This window comes from Rhinichthys klamathensis, unplaced genomic scaffold, assembly GCF_029890125.1.
Source record: "Rhinichthys klamathensis goyatoka isolate OS25496 unplaced genomic scaffold, OSU_Roscu_1.1 h1tg000308l_1, whole genome shotgun sequence".
Classification (NCBI taxonomy): Eukaryota; Metazoa; Chordata; class Actinopteri; order Cypriniformes; family Leuciscidae; genus Rhinichthys; species Rhinichthys klamathensis.
Genome location: NW_026606826.1, coordinates 1,132,822 through 1,154,951, shown reverse-complemented (window position 1 = coordinate 1,154,951; position 22,130 = coordinate 1,132,822). Strand labels below are relative to the sequence as shown.

The 22,130-nt window shown below is 37.4% G+C and overlaps 2 protein-coding genes across 3 annotated transcripts in view; one reads left to right on the top strand and one right to left on the bottom strand.

The window, feature by feature from the left end:
- Positions 1–4,428: 4,428 nt before the first annotated feature.
- Positions 4,429–13,868, bottom strand: cep57l1 (centrosomal protein 57, like 1). 2 transcript variants are annotated; one of them, XM_056270784.1, is made up of 11 exons: positions 13,737–13,868; positions 13,192–13,372; positions 12,924–13,100; positions 12,699–12,820; positions 12,430–12,546; positions 11,487–11,564; positions 11,275–11,364; positions 11,087–11,143; positions 10,391–10,620; positions 10,134–10,278; positions 4,429–4,696 (listed from the first exon to the last, which is right to left on the bottom strand). In XM_056270784.1, exons 1-11 carry the CDS (start codon positions 13,755–13,757, stop codon positions 4,448–4,450), a joined length of 1,467 nt encoding a protein of 488 aa, XP_056126759.1. In that variant the 5' UTR covers positions 13,758–13,868; the 3' UTR covers positions 4,429–4,447. The 2 variants fall into 2 exon arrangements, with proteins under 2 accessions (XP_056126759.1, XP_056126760.1); XM_056270785.1 differs by having other exon boundaries at positions 13,192–13,342; positions 13,737–13,866.
- Positions 13,869–14,830: 962 nt separating this feature from the next.
- sesn1 (sestrin 1) overlaps positions 14,831–22,130 on the top strand; it is a 50,629-nt gene continuing 43,329 nt past the window's right edge. The window contains exons 1-2 of the mRNA XM_056270824.1: positions 14,831–14,921; positions 15,433–15,753. Coding sequence (XP_056126799.1) covers positions 15,478–15,753 — 276 coding nt within the window. The 5' untranslated portion in view covers positions 14,831–14,921; positions 15,433–15,477. The remainder of the gene's footprint in view (positions 14,922–15,432; positions 15,754–22,130) is intronic.

Sequence of the window (22,130 nt, the reverse complement as noted above, 5' to 3'; positions counted from 1 at the left end):
TGTTTCTCAAAAGATGACTGTTAAGGCCTCACTCTTTATTGAACCACTCTAATTGCTTGTGCATTGTCATACTGTATCACGGTGCTTAAATGCCAAAGGTGTCTATTTTAGCATGAGTCACTAAAAAGCTGCTATAATGCTTCACAAGCTTCATCTTGCCTGTAGTGTAGTCAGATACAATCCTGTTTGCCATTTCTCTTCAGCTTTGCCAAATTAAAAACTGGTTACATAAATACATAATTACACAACTCATCACAGTATTGTGTGTATAGCATCAGGCTACATCCAAAGATCCCACATTTTAGCTGCGCATCCAAAGGGCTGTAAAGGGCATATTACATGTATGGATTTAAAGGGATAGTACACACAAAAAATGACAATTGTCACTTTATATATATATATATATATATATATATATATTTTACCTTCATGTCATTTCAAACCTGTATGCATTTCTTTCTTTAGTAGAAAAGGTCATTGTATGGACAAAACACTTAAAACATTCTTCAGAATATATTTTGTTCACCGAAGAATACAGTCGTACAGGTTTGGAAAGACATGAGTGTGAGAAAATGATGACAATTTACATTTTTTGGGTGAACTGTCCATTTTAGATCCATATTCAGAGCTCCGTGAAGGATGCTAATGTTTATAGATGAACGACTCAAATCCTTTCGCACACTCAGAGAATTCAACCTAACTTTAAATAGTCTGTGGCCTTGTTTTCTTATGCCATTATGTTTGTGTGCATGCATCAGATTTCCATAGAAAGAGCCATAACAATGCCATATTTTGCCATCGCTCCCTGAGCTAGTGTTGCATTCTTTTCTGCACCTTTTGAGGAAAAAGTGCCTTAATTATTTAAGATTAAATGAAGATTACTATTGTCATGAAGACTTCTATTCAGAGACTTTGAGCGTTTTAGAGTGAAGGTTAGGATTATTGAAGTTGTGAGTAGTTAATGAGAGAAACGTGGAGTATTGCATCTTGCTTGCGCCAACATTTAGTTATCTAATTACAAAGAGTTAATAATGTCTTTTTTTTAAATAACTAATTACTTTGGCCTATTGTTCAGTTGTGCATTTATTGTTGCTTTTCATAAATCACTGCACACACCCCACATAACACTCTTGTTGATTACTTTTTTGTCTGTTTCCAGAAAGTCTGCCTTAATTGTTTTATGCTCTATTATGTTGGTTTTATTTCTCTGGAACTCGGATATCTATCTTTTGTTCTTGTGTTTTCCCTCGTTTCAGATCTGCATTCGCATTTAGGTTGAAATGTGATAAATTAATTAAAGTTTGAGTAATGTAAAACAGTTGTGGGTGGTGTTTTATGTTGCCTTTTTATTCAAGAAAACTTTGAGAGTAACACTTTTACAGTGGCATGTTTACAGATTGCCATTATGGAGATCCGCTCTCATCTCAATTGTAAAATAAATCAAATTAATTGGATTTTTTTTTTTATCTCCCAATGCAACATTAAATCTTGCAACTGTGACTGTTTATTTTTTATAATTGTCACTTTGTCTCCTATCTGTAACTTTGCATCTAACAACATGACTTTATTTCTTATTTCAAACTTTATTTATTTTCCATTTTAGAAATGGACTTCATAAATCAGTTTGCTATGTGTAAGGAAAAGCTTTTAAAAGCTGCTAGAGAGAAATAATTATCAATATCTTAGACAAACCATAAAACTGAACAAGATCTCATGCACCTGTGGTGTCTTCTTCACTGTTTAACAAATATATATACAAATATTTGACCAAGCAAAAATATGTGATTAAAGGTTTATGTATAATAACGGATCACCTTTCTAGAACCCAAGGTCACTTGCAGAGCATAAAAACAAATGGGAATACAGCTTAAAGAGCAATTACAGAAAATTATTGACAAAGATAGAAATGGACAAAGCAAATGCAGTGTGTCAAGAATCCGAAACAATCTTAATATTTCAGACCCGCTGCCCATGGATGATCAACTGAATTCAGGGAATAACAAACACACCAGCCCTAGAGGACCTTAGAAAACAGTCAAGGGAACATAAGGGTGGAGTAGCGCTGATGTTATTTAGAATAAAGAGCCTTAAGATAATTAAGTTTACAACAAAAGTCTAGTCACAGTGTCTTATCCCTGGACTATGTTTAATCTATTTCAATGTAACTGTGTCCTAGAAACAGTCCTTAAAACACACTCTGCAATGTTTAGCTAACAGGATATGCGCTCACCCTGAGGGTTAGCTCCATTCCTGCTTAGTCTGCACTAAATCCTCAAATTTCTTCTCTGGACAGGATGTGCATGTATTGTGATTCAAAGTTTTCCTCATACACACACACACACACTATTGAAAAGATGATCATAAGGGTGCACGATGCACAGTAACAACCAGTCAAAATGTCACAAAAAACATGCAGATGACATCATCTTGCCAGAATCAAGGATTGTGATCACCAAGAATCAATAATATTGCAGTCTGTGTGTGCTCGCCAGTGTTTCCTGTATTCAAATGAGTTTATGCAATACTGATTTAATCTGTTCTGTGCCACAGAGCGTAATCCAATAAAACCGTCTGAACAGAACAGTCCATCTTTTCTGCCTGGTTACACCTAGAATGCTTTTGTTCCCCTTTTTACATATTTTTGTCACTATTTTTTTCACATCTGTGGTTTCTCAAGGTGAACAGTGTGGTTGTAATAAGATATGTCAGAGAATGGGATGATTTTGTTGTGGAAACAGTGGAGGAAACAATGTGTCAGCTGACTGTAAATCTCATAAGAAAGAGCTGATGCTGCAAGGATGCTCGTTTTTCCCTTGTGACCCATCTTTCCTGGTGTTGTTTTCTCATACTTTGATTGGGTGAAATAAATAAAAAGCCTCCTCAACATTTCAACTAATTGTGTAAAATAAGTAGGGATGCACGATATAGGATTTTGGCCGATATTCGATATGCCGATATTTTCAAACTAATTTTGCCCGATGCCGATACCGATATATTTGTATTTTTTTTTAAGTGCAAAAAAAGCATATTAAAGCTTCTATTAATGTTCTCAGTCAAGAGCAGTGAGTGATTTCCTCTGTGTTTTGTTGTTTTATTAACATTAACGGGATAGTTCTCCCAAAAATTTAAATTGTCATCATTTACTCTCTCAAGTTTCTTTCTTCTGTTGAAATTATAAAAGTTATTTGGAAGAATGTGGCTAACCAAACAGTTGCTGTACTCCAGTGACTTCCATAGTATATTTAAGCACAAGAAAGAAATGAATCCAGGTTTGAAACAACATTAGATAGACAGAATTTTTATTTCTGGGTGCAGTATCTCTTTAAAGACAAGCGGCAGAATATTATTACTGTCTCTTTAAGAACTGCACGCGAGTAGCGCGACGCGTCTAATACACGCATTTGACAAGCAGATTTTCTCTGTTTGCTTTCACTTTAGACATAACCAACTTTGTTTATGTAAACCTTGTGTGTATTTGACAGTATCAGCGCAATAAGACTCGAAAGATTAGTCCAGTATGCAGGCGCTGTGACAGGCTTTAGTTCCTGTGAGCGTCGGGTGTAACGCGCTCAGAAAAGCGGATGTTAGAACAGCGCATCAGCGCGTGAATGACATGTTTACCTAGCAAGACTTTGACCAAATGCAAACAATGAACTTTTGTGAATTGCGGTGTCCCGTGAGTGTAACTCTACCTCTGCGTTTACATGTGATGTGATGTGAATGTACGTCGCGTTGTACAGTATGTTGAGATGAAGGCGCCAGAATTGAACTGATAGAATGCACGATACTATGATTTTTCTTCAAAAGCAGATAGTGGAGGCATTTTAATCGTCCACGATCAAAAACCGTGAGACGCACGCACGGCACACCCCTAGTTGGAAGTTTAAGTTCCTGGCGGTCATGCTTCGTTAACGGTCGTCACGTGCGCATAGGAAACACGCCACCCTATCGGCAAGACTCATCGGCAGAAATATTCATATCGGCCGATGCCGATGATGGTCATTTTAAGCTTTTATCGGCCGATACCGATGTTGTCCCGATATCATCGTGCATCCCTAAAAATAAGTGTTAATTTAAATCTATTATTATTGTTATTTTGTGTCTTATTTCTGGGTGAAACAGCATACCGAACCAGAAAATCTAGGGTGGGATTTAATTTTATCCATAGGAAATCAATTGGATTGTGAAGAGTGATCTGAGATCAGCTTGCAAATAAACTGCAGATTAAAACCCCAAGTTGGTCTCTGTACTTTAAAACATACGTAGATATTTTATTTACAACTTGTTCAAACAAAACAGAAATAAAAATCAATTAAGCTCATTAAAGTCATGGAAAGCTATAAAGGCTTCCTGGATGTAGGCGCAGATGAATCAGTGTTTTGTGATCTTCTGAGGGCATCATTCCAGTGTCCTCTTGAACAGCGATGTGTGTTTCAGGATAATATAACTACGTCTCCCATGTGATGTCTTGTCTGCGGAGGCTAGAACACAGCTTCTGTGTCTCTCTGAGGAGCTTCAGGGACTCATGACTGCTCCTGCTCTGTTTCTGACCCGTGCTGGGTGAGGCTTTGACAGGAGATGGTGGCAATGGTTGTACACCACTCTGTGCCCTTGTTTTTCCCTCTATACTGGCGGTCCGATGTGGCTTCTGCTGCTTCTGCTTGGGGCTACAGGATGGCTGGGAGAGTTTCTGAACCTACAGGAGCAAAAACATACATTTAGACAGAGCAGCTTGTGTATTGGTTATTTGCTATGGTTCCCAACCCTGGTCCAGGAGTACATTGGCATCGCCAATGCCCGTGAAATATTTAGCATGCTAAATATCTGGACCTGTCTGTGGCTCAGAGGGTGCATAGTCAGGGCACTGATCAGAGAGTCTGCCATTTTAAGGGCTGTTTCAAGCGCAGAATCTTTCCAGTGCACTGAAACGTTCGCACCCTAAAAAGTCCAACAATGCACCATGAAAACCAGGGAGCATCTATGCTCACGGTGTTCCCTTAAGGAAGTTCTGAAGTGCAAAACTTAAATCACGTGAGCCGACTCACTACACAATGACACGCAATAGATGTTTTTAAAAATACAAACCATTATTTTAATCTATTTCAGCAAAAACATGAATCGCTAGACAGGTTATGAACATAATCTAGCTAACATTTGCGGATGAAATGTTGCTCGTATATTTAACAAGCAAAGTATTTATCATAATGTACTTTAAATAACTTTACAAGTAATTTTAGAAACATATCAGCTCTGCTGATCTGCTGTTCATAAATACCAGTAGTGATTATGTACAATGAGGGCGTTTTCACATCACCGGAAATAGTCATCAGTGTCCCAATGTGTAGTGAACCTTTACTGTCCTTACCAGTAACCGATTTAGTGAACATGATATACTGATTCATGAGCTTGGCAGCTAGGTAGAGCTGATTGAGACACCCAAAATCATGCAGTGTGAAATGTGTTTTCACTGGAAATTAAATCAGCGACAACCTACAGCTAATGAGATACAGGGCAAGTTCAGGGGGAAGAGTCATAGACCTGTGTAAGGCTAGAAGGTTACGCTGCTATCTTGAACCAATAATCGGAACAAAAGGCAGTTGAAGGATGACGTGTATAATACATATATATATATCTGACTCCAATATAATTAATCTGACTCCATTAAAGTTGTTGTTATTCTTTAACCGCTTATTCTTTAAAGGTAAAGGTCTTTCTTAGAACTGATAGGAAAAAATAGGATTTAACCTGAACGTTTAGATAACGAAAGTTATATAATCACTTTATCTTTCAACCTAATCAGTGATAAAAGGAAAGATTCTTAAAGCCTTTAAAGCAGGCAAAGTTATTTATTAAGTTACATGTTTAAATATACAGACAGTAGAATGGAATAACATACTGTATAGAAAACTTAGTTGTAACAAATAATGCACTGTTGTGCAGAAAAGGCTGTAAACGCCTTTCTTGTAGTATGAGGTTACGCACCGGTGTGCGGGAGTGGCGGGGTTAAAGCCTTTCTCCCAGATCAAAAGTTACCTTTCCTTCTTATACCCTGAGCAAAGCACTGACTACGTTTACATGCAGCCAAATTTCGGGTTGTTCGGGTTAAGGTCACTATTCGGGTTTCTGAAACATTAGGGATAACCCGTTTACATGCGTAAGCAGAGAGTTACTCCTGTATACATGGAATTGCAATATCCCGATGTAAACGCGACGCGCGGTTAGCGTCTGGACGTACGGACAACCTTAAGACGCAATATGCGTCATTTCCGATTCTTCTTCCTGTATCCAAAGACAACAACAACAGCAGCACGCGGATAATGAATAGTTCGGGGCAGATAGCGATCGCCTTTGTTTGCGCTTTGGTGCTGGTAACGTTACTGACCTCGCTCCAAAAGTATGCTGTGCTGCGTCTCGCCATGTTTACTTCCGGTATACTGCACGCGGGGTTTTGTATGCGCCGAGAAGTTTCTCTACTCAAAAGACCAAGATTCCTTGCGAATAGAACATGCGCAGAACACAAATCACTATGGGGATATGCCGATGCGCGTTTACATGACCAAAAATTCGGGTTAGAAAAGAGGTACCCCAGGTATAATATCCCGGTTTTTAAAATCCGGGATATGAGCATATTCGGGTTTTTGCCGGTGTTTACATGGCCGTTCGCGACCGGGTTATTGCTAATATCCCGGTTTTGAACGGGTTATTGGCTGCATGTAAACGTAGTCACTGTTAAACATGAGTGGGAGAAGAACATTAACATATTCTCCTCAATGCATGTTTAACCAATAGTACCTAGATTGTACATTAGGATACTTTAAAGGTGCCCTAGAATGTTTTTTATTTTTTATTTTATAATGTTTCCTGGGTTACCCTTATAATGTTAGTATGTTTTTTAGATAAAAAATATTCATCATTTATAAATAAATGGCATTTTTCCTAGCCTGCTTTTAGCCTCTGATTTGAACACTCTGTTTGAAGGGGCGTGTCTGCTGTGGGATTCAGTGTAACCGCGGCCACTGCTGTGATTGGCTGACATGCTTGCATATGAAATAGCAACGCATTACATGTGAAACTCTCTCCCGAATACTTTTACTACTGCTATTATACGTTTTTACTATAACAGCTATCGAGATTAACGAATCGTGAGATGTTTTTAAAGTATTTAGATCTATTCCCATCACATAAAATGTTGCCGTGATGAGCATTGAGCAGATGACTGTGTGTTGATCGCAAGAATGAAGATCTAATCATTGCAAAGCAGTTTCTGCACTCTCTCTGCTTTCACCAATGCAAACACGATGATGTAAATACAGTAAGAGCTTCGTTGTGCAGTAACGTGCGTCATTGATTTCATAACGAGTTTGGCAAGTGTCCAGATAAACTCGCGCTGTGTGGAAATATTGTTCTTTGATCGCTTTCTGTATATAATTTGTTCACAAATTAAATACGATTATTTTCATCCTACTAAAAGAAACGATGTGAAGCTGATATTTTAGTCACTGGCTTGACTTACTGATGCATAAACAGTATTGAACGATTTTGAGAGAAAGATTACCTGTCTGAACTTGAACAATTACTCATCAGAAAGTGTGGTAGCTCGATCCGAGGCCAGCTCTGTATTGGCCCAAGTTGAGGAAACACTCGGTGAAATGTTTGGAAATTTCCAGAGAAAATAAAATTAACCCATTGTTTCTTCAGAGGCCCAGATGAAGGAACTAAAAAATACTTTTGTGTTCATGTGTACATCCACACTGAGCAACTGCCATGCGTCGGCTGCGCAGTTCCGCCTGGCATTGAGGGCTGGCATTATGCAAATATTTGGAGGCGTACATATTAATGATCCCGACTATTGCGTCACAGTCGGTATTGTGTGGAGAACCGACCGTTTTTCAGGGGTGTTTTTCATAAACGTGAATTAAATGAGAACGCGAAAACAGTCCAGTTTGAGATTCACTCTATGTCATGTCCATGCACTGAACTCTTGTTATTTGACTATACCAAGGTAAATTCAATTTTGAACTATAGGTCACCTTTAATATCTCTATTAAGTTCACCACCATTCATTTCAGTTTCTAAGCTGTCAGATGAGACCAACCATAGTTACATACAGTGTTGGGGGTAACGAGTTACAAAGTAACGGATTACAGTAACGATATTACTTTTTTGGGTAACGAAGTAAAGTAACGCATTACACTAAAAATATCGGTAACTACACTACTTTACTATACTATAGGAACGCGCTTTCCTGCGTTACCCAAGCCGTGTTTGCTTGTGTGTAAAGTTCTGTCTAGTGGTGCGTGCGCACCGTTGCCATAAAGATCGATTTGAGTGACATAGCTGCCGGTGCGAAGGAGAGAGGGAAATGGAGACGGAGACGGAGACAGGGGGTCTCTGCAGCGCGAGTCTCCGCTGACTGCACGCGCACCTCCCCAAACGGACGAGGCGTTTATACTCGACGCGCTCGCCATTGTACTATTCTGTGAAACGACGGGGCGACTCGAGTAATTGTCCTCTTAACCATCAGGAATCAACGGTGAGAAGAAGAAAGGTCCACACGTGACGATGTTTATTTTAGTAGGCTACATCACCACCAATAACACTACAAAAAGAATCGTGTACGTAAAATCCAGTAAACCCTGAGATTATTACTTGTGACATTAGAACAAAATGTGGATATAAAAACATGTATGTAGACTATAGAACTAAATCAACGATCTCTTAAATAGTTTCTAATTTCACTAAACATTTCATTTCGTGGACATTTTATAAACCATGGATCTTTCTATTAAAAATGCTTATTATGCTATTGTAGGCTCATTTTGTAAACATAAGCAACTGATTTAGACACGCAAACTGTGTGCCGGTGCGGTCACGGTGAGACGTAGGCTACATGCTCGGGCAGATTCGGCTTCTTGAAGTCGTTCATCCTCGGATTCGGCGCCGCGCGCGCTGTTACAAAAACTCTTCTCAAGTCTTGGAGCACAGCAGGTAACACAAAACAAAATGAACAGGCTTGTTGCAGGGTTCATTGTAGAGGAATGCTTCCCCTGCCGACTATTGAATCGCCAAGAAAAATGCATTTTAAATTAAGATTAAAAATGTAAAAGTGACCTTTATTTTATTATTTTTCATTGACCACTTCATTTTTTTTTTTATTGCCATGAGTCGAATAAAAAGCTTGTTTTGTTCTCAGAAGAGTTTATTCTCATGTTTCCCAAAGCCTGTGTTTTAAAACTTGTGTGTTGACCCCATTTTAAAATGACCGCACCATAGCCTCCTTTATCCTGTTGTTTGTGGATTTTACAGTGAGATATATTTCCTTGTGCAGACAGGGATATTGTTCTTTCATATGGTTTTACATGCCATTTTGTATATATTTATACAATAAACACTATGTAGACAGGCTAAGTGATGATAGGGCTATGATATTTGTCCATAAATTAAGAAACGGGAAAGTAAAGTAATAAGTAGTGAAGTTACTTTTCAAACGCAGTAACTAGTAAAGTAATCTCATTACAATTTATAGAAGTAACTAGCAACTAATTACCTTTTTTGAGTAACTACCCCAACACTGGTTACATATTAGAACACACTAGTAAATAAACAGTATGTAGTTGAAAGCATATGTCCTGTGAAGCAAATGGTACAGACGTGTCACTGAGGTGCAAATGACTCTCTTCCCCGACAGAACCATCCCGTGCCTGGAGTGTCCCAACAGTCCTCAATCAGCATATTGATGAAATCCCTTGCACTAGATAGGCATTAGCATACTGTGATGATGAAGGCCATTGTGCCACGTTTAATTCACATGTACTGTATACCTTTAAAAGGCTTTTTGAAGAACTAGGGCAGTAAAGAGTTCTGCCCATATTTGCTCAGCCCTACACCTGCAACAACATCAGCAAGCATGGCTTCTGCAAGCAACCATTCTGTCCTTCATATTCTTCTTTTTATCTTTATCGCTGCACAACGGCACACAGGAAACTTGGATAACAAGCTTCCTGCATGCATCAAGAAGAAACCCAGTCTCACGTGTGATTTTAAGTTATTTCCTGCATCACATCTTGTGAGTGTTTGGCTATGAAACGTAGTTTGTAACTATAATTAGTTAAAAAAACTAAGTACAAACTCACTGTTTGCTGATGTTTGCGCAGTTGGGTGATTTGAGCGGCTTTCTCCTCCATTCTTTTGACCAGACAGTCCAGCTCTCGTTCCAGATCGTCACGAAGCTCTCGTTTAATGGTCTCGTCTATCTGTTTGACCAGTTCCTGGTGTTCACTGTCTCACACACACACACAAACAGTATTTAAATCCTGTCTAATTATCCCCGCCAACACATTTCAACAGCTAATCTTGATCTGTTCATGGTCAGGAGGATGGTGTAACTCACAAGCTCATCTGTCCCAGTTCATCCTGAAGGGCGAGCAGAAGTTCAGATAGGCTGCCCATTGTGGAAGCTGCCTTGCTGGGGGAGGACGGAGGCCTGCGATGGACCCGTTGGTTCTCAGAACCTGACTTATGCAGAGCGCTCACTCTCTCACACAGCCGCGGGTTTCTGTGCTTCATCATGTGCAGCACACTCTGAACATTGGCATTGACTGAGTGGCTGGGACTGGTCGACTGAGAGAGAGAGAAAAATTTACATTAATTACAATTATTAATTAAATATATATATAATGTTTTTGAAGGAAGTCTTATGCTAACCAAAGCTAAAAAAAAATGGGTAAAAACAGTAAAAGCTTTGGTGTAAAAATAATAGCTCTTGTGATAATCGTGATAAATTATTTTCAGTATTCCTAAATGAATAAGTATACAAATCTTTTGTAACATTATATATTATAGATGTCTTTACTGTCACTTTTGATTCACTGAAAGCATCCTTGATGGAAATGGCTGTTTATTTTAAAGAATAAAAACAACTTACTGACCCCAAACCTTTGAACAGTTATGTATTTCTTTATCTTTATATAATGTATACATATTCATCAGTAATTCTAGACATTTGGACCTCTGTATATGATTAAAACTGTAAATCATTACCAATAAATACTACCAAATAATTGTGTCAGGATGAGGTCATACTCACTGTTCCAGCCACAAATGGGAGGTGTTTAGCTTTAGGAGCGTGGGCAGTTTCCACCTTCTGCCATAATATGAAAGGAAAGACACCACCATTAACACCACTCACTAAAGACTACATCGGTAGTATTCTGTTCTGTAAATATACTGCCACCTAGTGCTCACAAATAATACATTACTGCAGAGCATTATTACCTTGCAAGAGGCCTTGCCTTTCTTTTTCTTGCCTTTAGGTTGAGTCGCAGCAGAAAGGGAGAGTAGATTGTTTTCAAGCTCTCGCTGCAACTGATGAAAGTCAAGGAGATGACAAAAATACTTTTTTAATGAAAGATGTTTTTCTAAGGGAAAAGTTAACACGATTCATAAATCTTTTTATAAGGATTTATATAAGTCTTTTTTTGTTTTACCTCCTCTGCTTTCTCCTGCACAAGTTTGCGTTCATGTTCCTCCTCTAAAAGTTTCTGTTCTAAGAGCTCAATCTTCCTCTGCAGACGAAAGACATCACAGTTTAAAAAAAGAAAACTGTGTCCTATATACAGTACCTGTCAAAAGTTTAGAAACATTACAATATTTTAATGTGAAATTGTATTACACATTAAAAGAAGTTTGAAGTATTTGAATATATTTTAAAATGTAATTTATTAGTGTGATGGCAAAGCTGAGCATCCATTTTTAGCCTCCATTACTCCAGTCTTCAGTGTCACATGATCCTTCAGAGTCACATGATCCTTCAGAAATCATTTTAATATGCTGATTTTCTGCTCAGGTAACATTTCTTACTATTATTTTTATCAATGTTGGTGATGGAAGTGGTGGTACTTTTTTCAGGATTCTTTGATAAAAAGAAAGTTCAATGAACAGCATTTATTTGCATTTATTAAATAGAAATATTTTGTAACATTATAAATGTCTTCACTGTCACTTTTGATAAAACATGTTTTAATCTTATCACAAATGTTTGAATGGTATCAATTTCACAAATGTGTTAAGCAGCAAAAAAAAAAATCAACATTGATAATTGTTGCAGTAAATCAGCATATTAGAATGATTTCTGAAGGATCATGTGACACTGAAGACTGGAGTAATGATGCTGAAAATTCAGCTTTTCATCACATGAATAAATGACATCTTAAAATATATTCAAATAGAAAACTTTTTTTAATTTGTAATAATATTTCACAATATTACTGTTTTTACTGTATTTTTAATGAAATAAATGTAGCCCTGGTGAGCATAAGATACTTCTTTCAAAAACATAAAAAAAATTATGTTCCCAAACTTCTATATCATGTATATTTTATCATTATATCATGAATATATAATACATATAGCCTAGGTATATGTGTGTACCTCAGCCACAGACTGTGTACTGGTGAGTTTGAGATACTCATTTTCCAGTCTTTCCAATTTATTGAGTTGCACCTGCATCTGTGGGTCTGTATGTTTGCTCTCCTTACAAAGAGATTCCTAAATACAATTAGAGTTGAGGGGGGAAAAAGAGAGAGGGATAAAGAGGGGCTTTGGAAGACTCTTAAGTTTGTATGCAAAATGTATTTTACAGATGAGAAATAACAGCATATTTAAGCCCTTGGCACTTTTGCTTTTGTCTGCCTGCTCACCTGTCTGTCTGTGTGAGTGATTCTGTCTTTCTCTGCACACTCCACCATTTTCCTCATATAATCGAGCTGTTTTTCCAGCTGAGAGCAACGCTTTTCTGCAGAATGAAGCTTAGAAACCAGCCCTGAAAAGAAACGTAACAGAGACTACTTGGTGCATACTTTCTATTTGACTTTCCAAGAACTTTGAGAATAGATCAATAACTGCTGTTCAACACTTTCGGTTACCATTCCTCTGTGTGGAGTGATTCTCTCGTGTGCTGTTCTCCGGTTCTCTCTGCGCAGAAGCATCTGCCTGGTGTCGAGTAGCATGAGAGAATTGTTGGATGTTCCTCTCTGCCTGAACTCTCTCCAGCTCCAAGCGTCGCATCTTCTCCTGCAGTGTTTTCAGGGCGGATATCACTGCTGCTCAAGTGCAGGAAAAGTTGTTAGGAAACTTTTACATTTGGTCTTAAATATTTGGATACAGCATCTATTAGACTCAATGTAACGTTACCTCTACTTCCGGCATCAGGTACTCTTTGATAAAGCTGTGGACTGATGTCCTGTACACCTGAGCTCTTTTTGTCCAGTTGATCTGTGATTGTGTTCATGTACAGTCGCCTTGACAGCGTCTCTGGAGGCTGGTAAAAACTCCCAACATAACTCTGTTTAGACGGGGAGTCTAGATTAAAACTCTGAAATTCGTAAATAATTAGCAGATTAGCAAAAACCAAACGAAAAATAACAATGCAGCTATAAATACTGAGTCAACATCTTTAAAAAATGCCAAAATCATTGACAAAAAGGATGTTAGCCGCACTGTTGTATAAACAGATATAGTAGTGCTACAGTCAAATGAGATATATTTCCTGGATAAATAGTTGAATGGCTGTGTGTCTGCATAAACGCGTAAGGTTAACGAACACAAAACAGCTGCTCGAGACTCAATAGCAGCTACACAAATAAGCTAATAAGGCTAACGACTATGTAATGTCAACGTAAACATCGATAAGAATAAAAACAGCCTTAATAAGACAATTTAGCATAAAGTATATATACCTTATCTCCTAAGTGATCCATTATGAATCAGTTTCTTCGTTACACATAAGAATGAATGATATATTCATCCAAGTACATTCGAATTAGCTGTGAGTGTCATGTTAACAACAGCTGTAGCCGAAAGCGCCGCCCATTTTCAAATTTCCCTCTTCTTTTACCGCCTTCAGTGGTTCCGCATGCAAACAATGACCACAGCCTCTAAATTCAAGACAAATACTGTTGTCAAAAAATATTATTTTGTCTGCCTTTGTGGTAGTGTATTGTTCAGTTACTGAACAATTAATATTGTTCAGTTGATGCCTGTTTTGTTTGTATACTTGTCTGATTTCAATAAAAAAAACTAGTTAAAAAAGAAAACAACACAGACATACATTCATATAGATAGATAGATAGATAGATAGATAGATAGATAGATAGATAGATAGATAGATAGATAGATAGATAGATAGATAGATAGATAGATAGATAGATAGAAATTATACAGATTTGACAATGCTGTAATTCTAGACCCTGACACAACTTCAAGGTTTAGGTTATTACTTTTCAAAACAATAAATTCAAAATTTGACACTTATTTTACAAATATTTCTGAATTAGTCAGGCTGACAACAAACACAAAATATTCTACTGTTTTCTAGGTCTATATTTACTGAGGATGCCTTCATAGAGGAACTTTGACACAAAGAATGGTGCATTGCTCATACAGTATAAGGCGTAATGACATTCTGTTTTTAGATATTAGTTAACATATTTTCATTGAATAAGACAGATTAATATCTGGTGAAAGCTTTGCATTAATCATAAGGGTTTTGAGATAAACAAGTGGTGGCGGGGCCCCTGCAGTTACCAATGTTTTTTGTGGATAATGGTATTTGTAGTTCTATGTTGCATTTGCTCCACCATGACAACGTTGAGATTAACGTCCTTCTGAACTACAATTCCCGTTTTACTAGTAATGGGAGGCGCGGCCTGACAGGAACGCCTTTCTAATCATTGAATTGGTGCATGGCGAGTATGTCTCCACCCATCAGTTTTATCTAGAACACTATTGGACTGTGGTACCTGTCAATCAATTGTTAACCCAAGCCGCTGTGCAAAAGACTGAAATCGACTGAAGAGCTAGAGCGCAGGAAGGTCTCATTCAACGGGAGCAGAAAAGAGACGACTAGAGAGAATGTCAATTTAGTAAGTATTTTAATCTGACATGTTTCGCAAAAATATAATAGTACGCGCTTAATAATTACTAACCATACCTGTGGTTTTATTAATGGTGTAACCTTATATATTCCGAAGTTGCCTAATAACAGAACTTGATTGAACGTCATTCAACGGTTGTTGTTTTTTACAATGCGTTTACTGTATACTATTATATTATATTTAGTGGGTTTTTTTAAAATAAAAAATTGAAAACTATGCATAATTATTTGCCTAGACATTTTGAAATTGTGTCAGTCCTTTTGTTTAAACAACAGAAAAAAAATTAAAACTTTTGTTTAATTCATCACATTGATTATATACACAAAATGCCTGCTAAGACATGCCCACGCATTTGCAGTTCTGTTTATATTAGCAGAATATGGAACATTTTTAGAGGGAGTTGCAGAATTAATTTGCCAGCTTGCTGGAAAGATTGGTTTAGGATTGTTTTGGCTATATAAATAATTTTCATACCTTTTTTGTCCTATGAATGGATCAGTCTACCAGGTGTCCCTATATAACTGAAGAATAGTTGACTGTTACAATGATGGATGTGAGAGACTCTGCGGGAAGGTGGGATGCTCTGGGAAGTAGAGACTCGAGCTTCAGACAATCAGCGATGGAGCTCATTCACCAGGAGGTGATGAGGAGAATAGAGAACATCGGGCCGATACCGAACCCACAGTCCTCCTCTCCCCCTGCCATGGATGCCCTGTCCAGTGATCTCAACTCTCTTCTTGCCCATGTCCTGATGCTCTCCAAAAGGTGTCCTTATGAAGACGTCAGGAAGAAATGCATATGTTTGCTCCAGAAGGTTCAGGTAGGTATTATAGTAATTGTTGAGTTAATAGTTAAGATGACATTAAATATATGTTCAACAATGCCATATGCTCTACATATTCCATGTGTCTTTTAAAAAAGAAGAAAACACCCTTGCAAATAATATGTTGGTGTATAATTGTACCACATCTATGCAGAACAAGCCCCGTGCATTTATAACCTGCTGTATGATATGGGTGGAAATTGTTGGAAAGAGAGTAATTTCTTTATCTAAATGAAATTAAAAAAAAAAAAATGTTCAGATAACAATCATAATTTAATCTTTCATATACAATATTTAATATATTTATCTTCAGTTCTGTTGCTATCTTTTTAATTTTAATTTTAAATACCTTCTTTTTAATGAATATGATGACCAGAGTTCCCACACCATGGAAAACCTGGAATTATCAGGGAATTTTAAAAGTGTGATTTCCAGGCCTTGAAAATTCATGGACATTTTGATAGTCAATATAATTGTTTCTATTTATGCTCAATTCCAAAGTATTTATTTTTGCCCGGATATTTACTCATTGTAAGTGGGATCTCTATAAAATTTTGTTTTTTTTAATCCTTATCCATTCATCACACACGACTGGAAAAGTCATGGAAAAATCATAAAAGTGTTGGAATCCTTAAAGGACCATTTATTATTTTATTTATTCTTTTATTTAAAGGCAGTTTGCAAGTAATAAATAAGTGTGAGTTTGGGGTTTGGCTCTGCCATTAATAATGTTCCCCTGTGTTCCTATGTTGTTTTTCATTTAATTTCATACCATACTAACATTAGAACATTAAAAGCCTGTAGCTTTTAAGTAAAGACTGCAAGAGATCTGAAGCAAAATATTTTGAGATTACCGATAGGCAAGATAGGATGAGGTGAAGTGTAGCAGTTACAATGTTTGTTTTTATGGGATTTAAAAAGGATTTAATGTACGCCACAGCTTAAAATACCTCTGCCCGGGTTAAGGGAGCTAGGGGAGCGGGTCATTTCTTATACTATTTTTGTTGTCACAAAGTTCAGTGGAGGGGTCAGAGAGGATCAGGGACTCTCCTCATTCTTAGATGATGCTGAAAAGTTGTAAATCCATTTGGTCTAATACATTGCATTTGTATCTGTACATTGAATCTGTATTTGCTATCACTATGTATTTTTATGTAATCCTAAAGAGAGAAGGAGAATATTGTTTTCCCGAAATATTTTCATCAGAGAAACAGAGAGGAATCTTTTGATGTCAGAATATTAGCATGTAGTTGTTGCAGTTTGCTTTGTCGATGTTGTTTTTTCAGGATCAGCAACTTTGGTAATTAACACAGATGTGTGAGTAATTAACCCAGAATGTCACTCCACTGTGTCCATGGCCAAAAATATGCAAAGACACATATACATGAACACAGATTAAGATTTTAGATCAAGGAAAATATTCTAACTGAAGGTTCTGAGTATAATAATATATCATTAAAATGGTCTGTGAGAATCAGTTTGGTTTAATGTATATTATAAGGACAAAAACAAATTGAAATCTTTGATGTAATTGAAATTATGTGGGAAAAAAATATATTGATATTTCATTCATGACAACTCTTTGAATAAGTTTAGCAGGTTATTAAATATAGCAATGTTAATGTATTTGGTCTTGGTGGAGTAGATCTGCTCTGCTGCTGCTGTTGAGTAGTGCTGCTGCTGCAGACACTGCTAACAGATTCACTGACACTTTGAGCATGTAAGATATGCTGCTTCTACACAAATAGACATAAATAAATCCTGAAGCAAATCTTGGCAGGTGGAGCTGAGGGAGGTAGAGGATATCAGAGGGTGCGCTGCAGGACTAGCTTACAACAAACAATGATCAGAATATTTAAATGTAGAGCAAGCTATCTCATGGCTGCAGGATCAGCAGAGGCCAATCAGCTTGTGCTTTAGGTAATGATGTGATTACTTGCAGATTGCATGTAAAGGACCTATCAGCCTGCGGCCTCTAGAGTTTCATGTCTGAACTATATGAAGACTTCAGATGCAAAATCTAAAGTCTAAAAGTCTAACATTTGATGTTTTTAAATGTCTCTATCAGTGACATTTTAGTTTAATAAAATAAGGCATTTCATTGCCATTAAATTGAAACTACTGACCCTAAACATAGGAGCCTGATAAAAAAATTAATAAAAAAAAATGCCAGACGGACTTTGTCACATTGAGGTTTTTGCATAAGGTCTTCATATATATATATATATATATATATATATATATATATACTTAAAAGCGAATGCATAATCTCTTCCTATTCTGTTCAAAAAGCCCTCTATTTTAGATGCTTTTTGTGGTTCACTAGATTACAGGATGTTCCTCCCTTGTTTTGTGTTGACATTTTGACCCTTTCTGCTTACTGTATCAGCAGTAAGCTGTCTGCTCTGATATCAGGAATTATGTGATTTAAGGGGCATTGATAAATGAGGCCACAACAGCAGAGAATTTTTTTTTAAATTGACCTTTGATCCAGTAAGCACCACACAGATGCTGGCAGGTGTAGACACACTCAGGATGTGACTTCAGAAAGCACTAATCCAAGAAAAATGATTACTGATGTAGCACAGCATCTTCATTGTTATTGTGGGTGGTGCAGCCCACTTGCTTGATAACACACTAACAGGATGGGTCCTCTGGTTGTGCATCACATCTGAGTGACTTGGGCATTGTTCGTTGTGTGTGTGTGTGTGTGTGTGTGTGTGTGTGTGTGTGTGTGTGTGTGTGTGTGTGTGTGTGTGTGCACTAATGCATGTTTCTGCAGTGATAAGCCCTGAGAAGCTGTGGATAGAGAGACAGATCTAGGTCAGTGTCAGTCCACTGGTCTGAAAGGAGTTTAGAAATAATGTAATTTCCTAAGGCCTGTGTTTTGTTCGTTATGGCTCATAGTGTCACATTTCTCACTCAGAAGTGGTGCTAGTTGTGAATGAGAAATTTACAAATACTCAACTTTGCAAATGATGTACACAAAGGGGTTTTACGAATAATATTTATATATGTGTTTCCATATTTCATGTTTAAAATATTATAAGGCTATTTTCAAGCAAAGGTGTTTACCCCATTAGATATGAGCCCAAAAGAAAGATGCCAGGCCTCCTGGAATAATATTACAGCACAGTGTACAACATGGGCTGAAATGTTTCATTATATAGACATTAAGACATGTTATAGAAAGCTGTAAAGGAGTGTATTTTTTGCCCACCCAGGCTTTGAAAATGATTCCTTCCCTTGGGTCTTAAATTAGCTGTGGGCTTTGTGAGGGTCATGTGGATAGTGTGTGTGTGTGTGTGTGTGTGTGTGTGTGTGTGTGTGTGTGTGTGTGTGTGTGTGTGTGGTATGTGTATGGAAGCTGGGTGTCTCCATGGCACTTGGCACCAGTTCAGTAAGCTGAGTGCTAGTAATGTTAAGTCTACTCTCCTGGGCACTAGTTATTGGTCTGGAAATTAGCAAAAATTAAGCAAATGCATTACTACTACTACTAAAAATCTATTGCTGTCTCAGAAAAACATCAGAGACAGAATGAAGTTTCTGGCAGAATATGGGAAGTTGCATGGTGACGCTCCAGAGCGGTGTCTTTGAAAATCTGGTGAGAAATATAATAATAAATGCATCTCTACCACACTGGTCATTTAATGCTTTGGAGTACAGGAGAATATTGCAGAATGGCTTGCTTTCCACAAGGAATGATCAGATGTTATTTTGGCTTGGTCCATATTTATTTATTTTTTGCCCAGAAGTGTACATGTAGGGGGAATCATCTATTGCATGCATTATTGAATCCTCACGCATTGTACGCATTATGAAAGCAATGTTGAAAATGTTTCATTCGGTTTTCTTGTATGAACTATAGTTACAGTTATCGTTATAGTTATCATCCTTGGTGTGAATGTGCCTGTATTGCTACATCATGGAAACTAATAGTACTGGGTCATAACTTAACATTTTATGTTAATGTTAATTAAATACTAAAAGGATATTTTTCATATCCATTTCACTGTTGCTTCTATGACACAAACACATTTCTTTGTAACAGAGAAATCATTTAAATGTCTTTAAATGTTTTAAAATTAAGTTTACTTACTAAAAAATGTAAATCATATTTCTGATGGTTGAAAATGCTGAGAATGTTGAGAATGAAATGATGTTCTCAAAGCAAATCTCCAGAGCAAAAGCTCTTGTTGTGTAATGGTTGTGTACCATACAGTGTACCATGCCAGAAATATACCAAGCAAAAAATAGCTTTTTATTATAAGTCATCCCTTCATTATTAACCATTTTATTGCCATTTGTATGCACTATGTGACTGAAGAAAATGGGTTTGTCTCCCTTAGGCAGCATTGTGCAATAGTGGGTTAAGTTTGGAGAAAAGGAAAGAATAAATAGGCTCTTTATTTTTACTTTACCATAGAGAGATAGAAGGAAAATGAGTGGAAAACTATCTGCAGACTGTTTTCACCCCTGTTAAGAAAAGGTCCCATGACATGAAATTTTCACTTTCTGAGGTTTTAATTAATTAATTAATATGAGTTCCCCTGGCCTGTATATTGTCCCCCAGTGGCTAGAAATGTCAATCGGTGTAAACCGAGCTTTGGCTATCTTTCTCTGCCTTTGAGAAAATGAAGGCTCAGACGGGCTGATCTTGAATCTCCTCCGTATGACGTCATACGGAGGAAAGGTAACCATTTCTGCCCATGAGAAAATGAGCTAGGAAGTACGAACACGCGAGCGCGATTTGAGTTTTTCCTCGAGAGATATCATGGCTTGCAAACAAACGAAGCATGGCAGTTGATCAGTGTTCGGATGTACAAATGAACACAAAAGTATTTTTTAGTTCCTTCATCCGAGCCTCTGAAACAATGGGTTAATTTTATTTTCTCTGGAAATGCGCCAACACAACTTCCCAAAGTTTTGTATGGTCCAAACATTTCACCGACGACTGTTTCCTCAACTTGGGCCAATACAGAGCTGGCCTCGATGAACGTCTGAAAATAAATCGATCGAGCTAACGTTACCAAGCAACAATTTCTGATCTGTAGCCTAATTGTTCAAGTTCAGACAGGTAATCTTTCTCTCAAAATCATTCAATACTGTTTATGCATCAGTAAGTCAAGCCAGTGACTAAAATATCAACTTCACATCGTTTCTTTTAGTAGGATGAAAATAATCTTATTTAAATTGTGAACAAATTTAGAATGCGATCAAAGATCAATCTTTCCACACAGCGCGAGTTTATCTGGACAACTTGTTATGAAATCAATGACGCACGTTACACTGCACAACAAAGCTCTTACTGTACGTACATCATCGTGTTTGCATTGGTGAAAGCATTAGAGAAAGAGCAGAAACTGCATTGCAATGATAAGATCTTCATTCTCGCCATCAACAGACTGTCATCTGCTTGCTCAATGCTCATCACGGCAACATTTTATTTGATGGGAATATATCTAAATACCTGAAAAACTTCTCACAATTCGTTAATCTCGATAGCTGTAATAGTAAAAACGTATAATAGCTGTAGTAAAAGTATTCGAGAGAGTTTCACATGTAATACGTAGCTATTTCATATGCAAGCATGTCAGCCAATCACAGCAGTGGCCGGTTACACTGAAGACTCACAGCAGACACGCCCCTTCAAACAGAGCGTTCAAACCAGAGGCTAAAATCAGGCTAGGAAAAATGCCTTTTATTTCTAAATTATGACTATTTTTGATCTAAAAAAAGATACTAACATTATAAGGGCAACCCACGAAAGATAATAAAATAATAAAATAACCCCATGTCATGGGACCTTTAAGAAAGAGGGCTATCATGACGGCATAGAGCTCTGGAGAACAACAACCCCACGATTGGGGAGGGGAACTTGTTTGTGGTAACTGTGCTGAGGGGAGGGTGAAATCCTTAGAATCCTCTCTTAACTCTAGGAATCGAGGAATGGTACTGACCTAGAGGTATGACGCCGCCTATTTGGATGTGAAAAATGGTCTAGTTCCAAAAAAACAAGTCTTATTTGGATAGAAAATGGAATGAAAGACACACACACCCCAAACACAACATAACATCAGACAGTTAACACATTGGCTTCTAAAATGTGTGTGTATGTGAGATTTTCTCTCTCCTGCTGGTTTCGGTCTGTGAGTGTTGTTAATGCTTTTATGAGAGTTCTGTTAATGCCTTTTCTGTTGATCTGCACAAACACCTCATGAAATAAGTCGGATGAGGAAAGTGCTGTGGATGAAATGCAGAATCTTTTTATGGCAAAGCTACCAAAGTGAAAGTTGGAGACAGCAGAAAGATGAGGACAAAGCAAGGGAACCAAATTTTTGTGTGTGTTGGATGTTATGTTGCGTATCAGGATC

Excerpts from the sequence above, each read along its gene's own strand:
- cep57l1 (XM_056270784.1), bottom strand. The coding sequence starts at position 13,757 with ATGGATCACTTAGGAGATAAG. Across the intron at positions 12,821-12,923 it reads TCACTCCACACAGAGGAATG|GGCTGGTTTCTAAGCTTCAT; the intron begins GTAACCGAAAGT and ends GTTTCTTTTCAG. Across the intron at positions 11,365-11,486 it reads TGCAGGAGAAAGCAGAGGAG|TTGCAGCGAGAGCTTGAAAA; the intron begins GTAAAACAAAAA and ends GACTTTCATCAG.